General features: G+C 35.8%; 1 protein-coding gene across 1 annotated transcript in view; it reads right to left on the bottom strand.

Moving 5' to 3' along the window:
* Nucleotides 1-1,552, bottom strand: part of LOC102815532 (ATP-binding cassette sub-family A member 13-like) — an 857,870-nt gene that overhangs the window by 198,625 nt on the left and 657,693 nt on the right. Inside the window, exon 53 of the mRNA XM_006874535.1 lies at nt 709-962. Within this exon, the coding sequence (XP_006874597.1) occupies nt 709-962 (254 nt within the window). The remainder of the gene's footprint in view (nt 1-708; nt 963-1,552) is intronic.

Below are 1,552 nucleotides of genomic sequence, written 5' to 3'. Positions count from 1 at the left end.
CTGTTGAGTGAAATTAGTCAGTTACAAAAGGAGAAATATTGCATAGGATCACTACTGTAAAAGACTAAGAAAAAGAACCCATAATAAAGGGGCCGGGGGATCCTTTGATGGTTCCTGGGATGTGGGGGTGAGGTGAGGGGAGGGAGGGGAAAGTGGAGCATAGTGTAGGGATAGTTTAGGTGCTAGGGAGGGGGTCAACACACAAGACGGGGAAAGGGAATGGAAGAAAAAGGTGGATACATATCCCCATTGTGCTACTGACTTTTGTCCTCACTAACAAAGGTAAGTACACAGCAATAAAAGCAGCATTCTCTGGAAAAAGTTGTTTGGTTATATTCACTGAATTCTTATACATACCTGCTTTCAGGAGCTAACACTTTTAGCCATACCCAAATACATTAATCTTAATAGTGAGATTGAACACTTTTAAAACAGAAAATACCTTCATAAAATTAAATCTATGGAAATGATATCTCCAATGTTGACACCTATCTTTTAACATACTCTTTATTAGTGGCAGTGACTGGTACTAAGATTTAAAAAAAAAGAGAGAGAGAGAGTGAGAAACTTATAAAATATTAACTCATTAAAACTATGTATTAAAATTATCTGATATGATATCTTGAAATTTTCAGAGTGAACTGTTCACTCTTTCCCTTTATCTATAAGAATCTGTGCCATTGAAGCATGCGCACTTGTAGATCATACCTCGATGGCCGCAGATGATCCCAGTGTAACAGAAGCCTCAGGAAAAGAAGCACTGTGCCCTGGAAGGTCAACTCCATGAAGATCCAGCCTAGGAAATTCATCTCGAAGGGACTCACATAGGAATCAATGCCAAAGTTGCAGGTCAGATCATATTTTATCTGATTATAACATAGTTCTATCAGTCCTCGACCCAGGCAGAATTGAGGAAAAATAGTAAAAACCCATTTGAGGACATCATAAATGTTCTGTAAATTCTGTACAGTAAACGAAAGAGAAAACAAATAAATGTAAGTACTTTTGCTTTTAAGAATGCATAATAATAATTTCCATCCCTCCTTAGCCAGTTACATGTAACAAACCCTCCCTACCCCAAACATGCAATGATACTCTTATAACAGACAGGTGCTCTGACCATTACACATACTCTTACTCTATCTGTCTCTACTGAGGACAACCATTAAAACTCATCATCATTGGCTCTTGCTACCAAGAACTACTAGATGCTTCCTAGATAGTCATGTGCTAAAATAGAGTTGTATTGGACATTTTGAATCTGACAATCATATGATTTACTATGTAGGAAATGACAAATTGAAGGGGAATATCAACACATTCATTATCAAAAAGAACATTTCAAGATCTATCTTGATTTATAATGCTGTTGATAATAGGATAATATCCATACGCCTACAAAGAAGACAAGTTAGTACTATTATTTTTCAAATTTATATGTCAACCACTAAAGCCAGTAATGAAAATATTAAAGAATTCTAATGACTTCTTGAGTCTGAAATTGATCAAACATGCAATTAAAATATGTACTGAGAATTACTAGTGAATAGAA

The sequence above is a fragment of the Chrysochloris asiatica genome, unplaced genomic scaffold, assembly GCF_000296735.1.
Source record: "Chrysochloris asiatica unplaced genomic scaffold, ChrAsi1.0 scaffold00282, whole genome shotgun sequence".
NCBI classification, from domain to species: Eukaryota; Metazoa; Chordata; class Mammalia; order Afrosoricida; family Chrysochloridae; genus Chrysochloris; species Chrysochloris asiatica.
The sequence above is the reverse complement of the archived record's forward strand: the minus strand, read 5'-3'. Positions and strand labels throughout refer to the sequence as shown.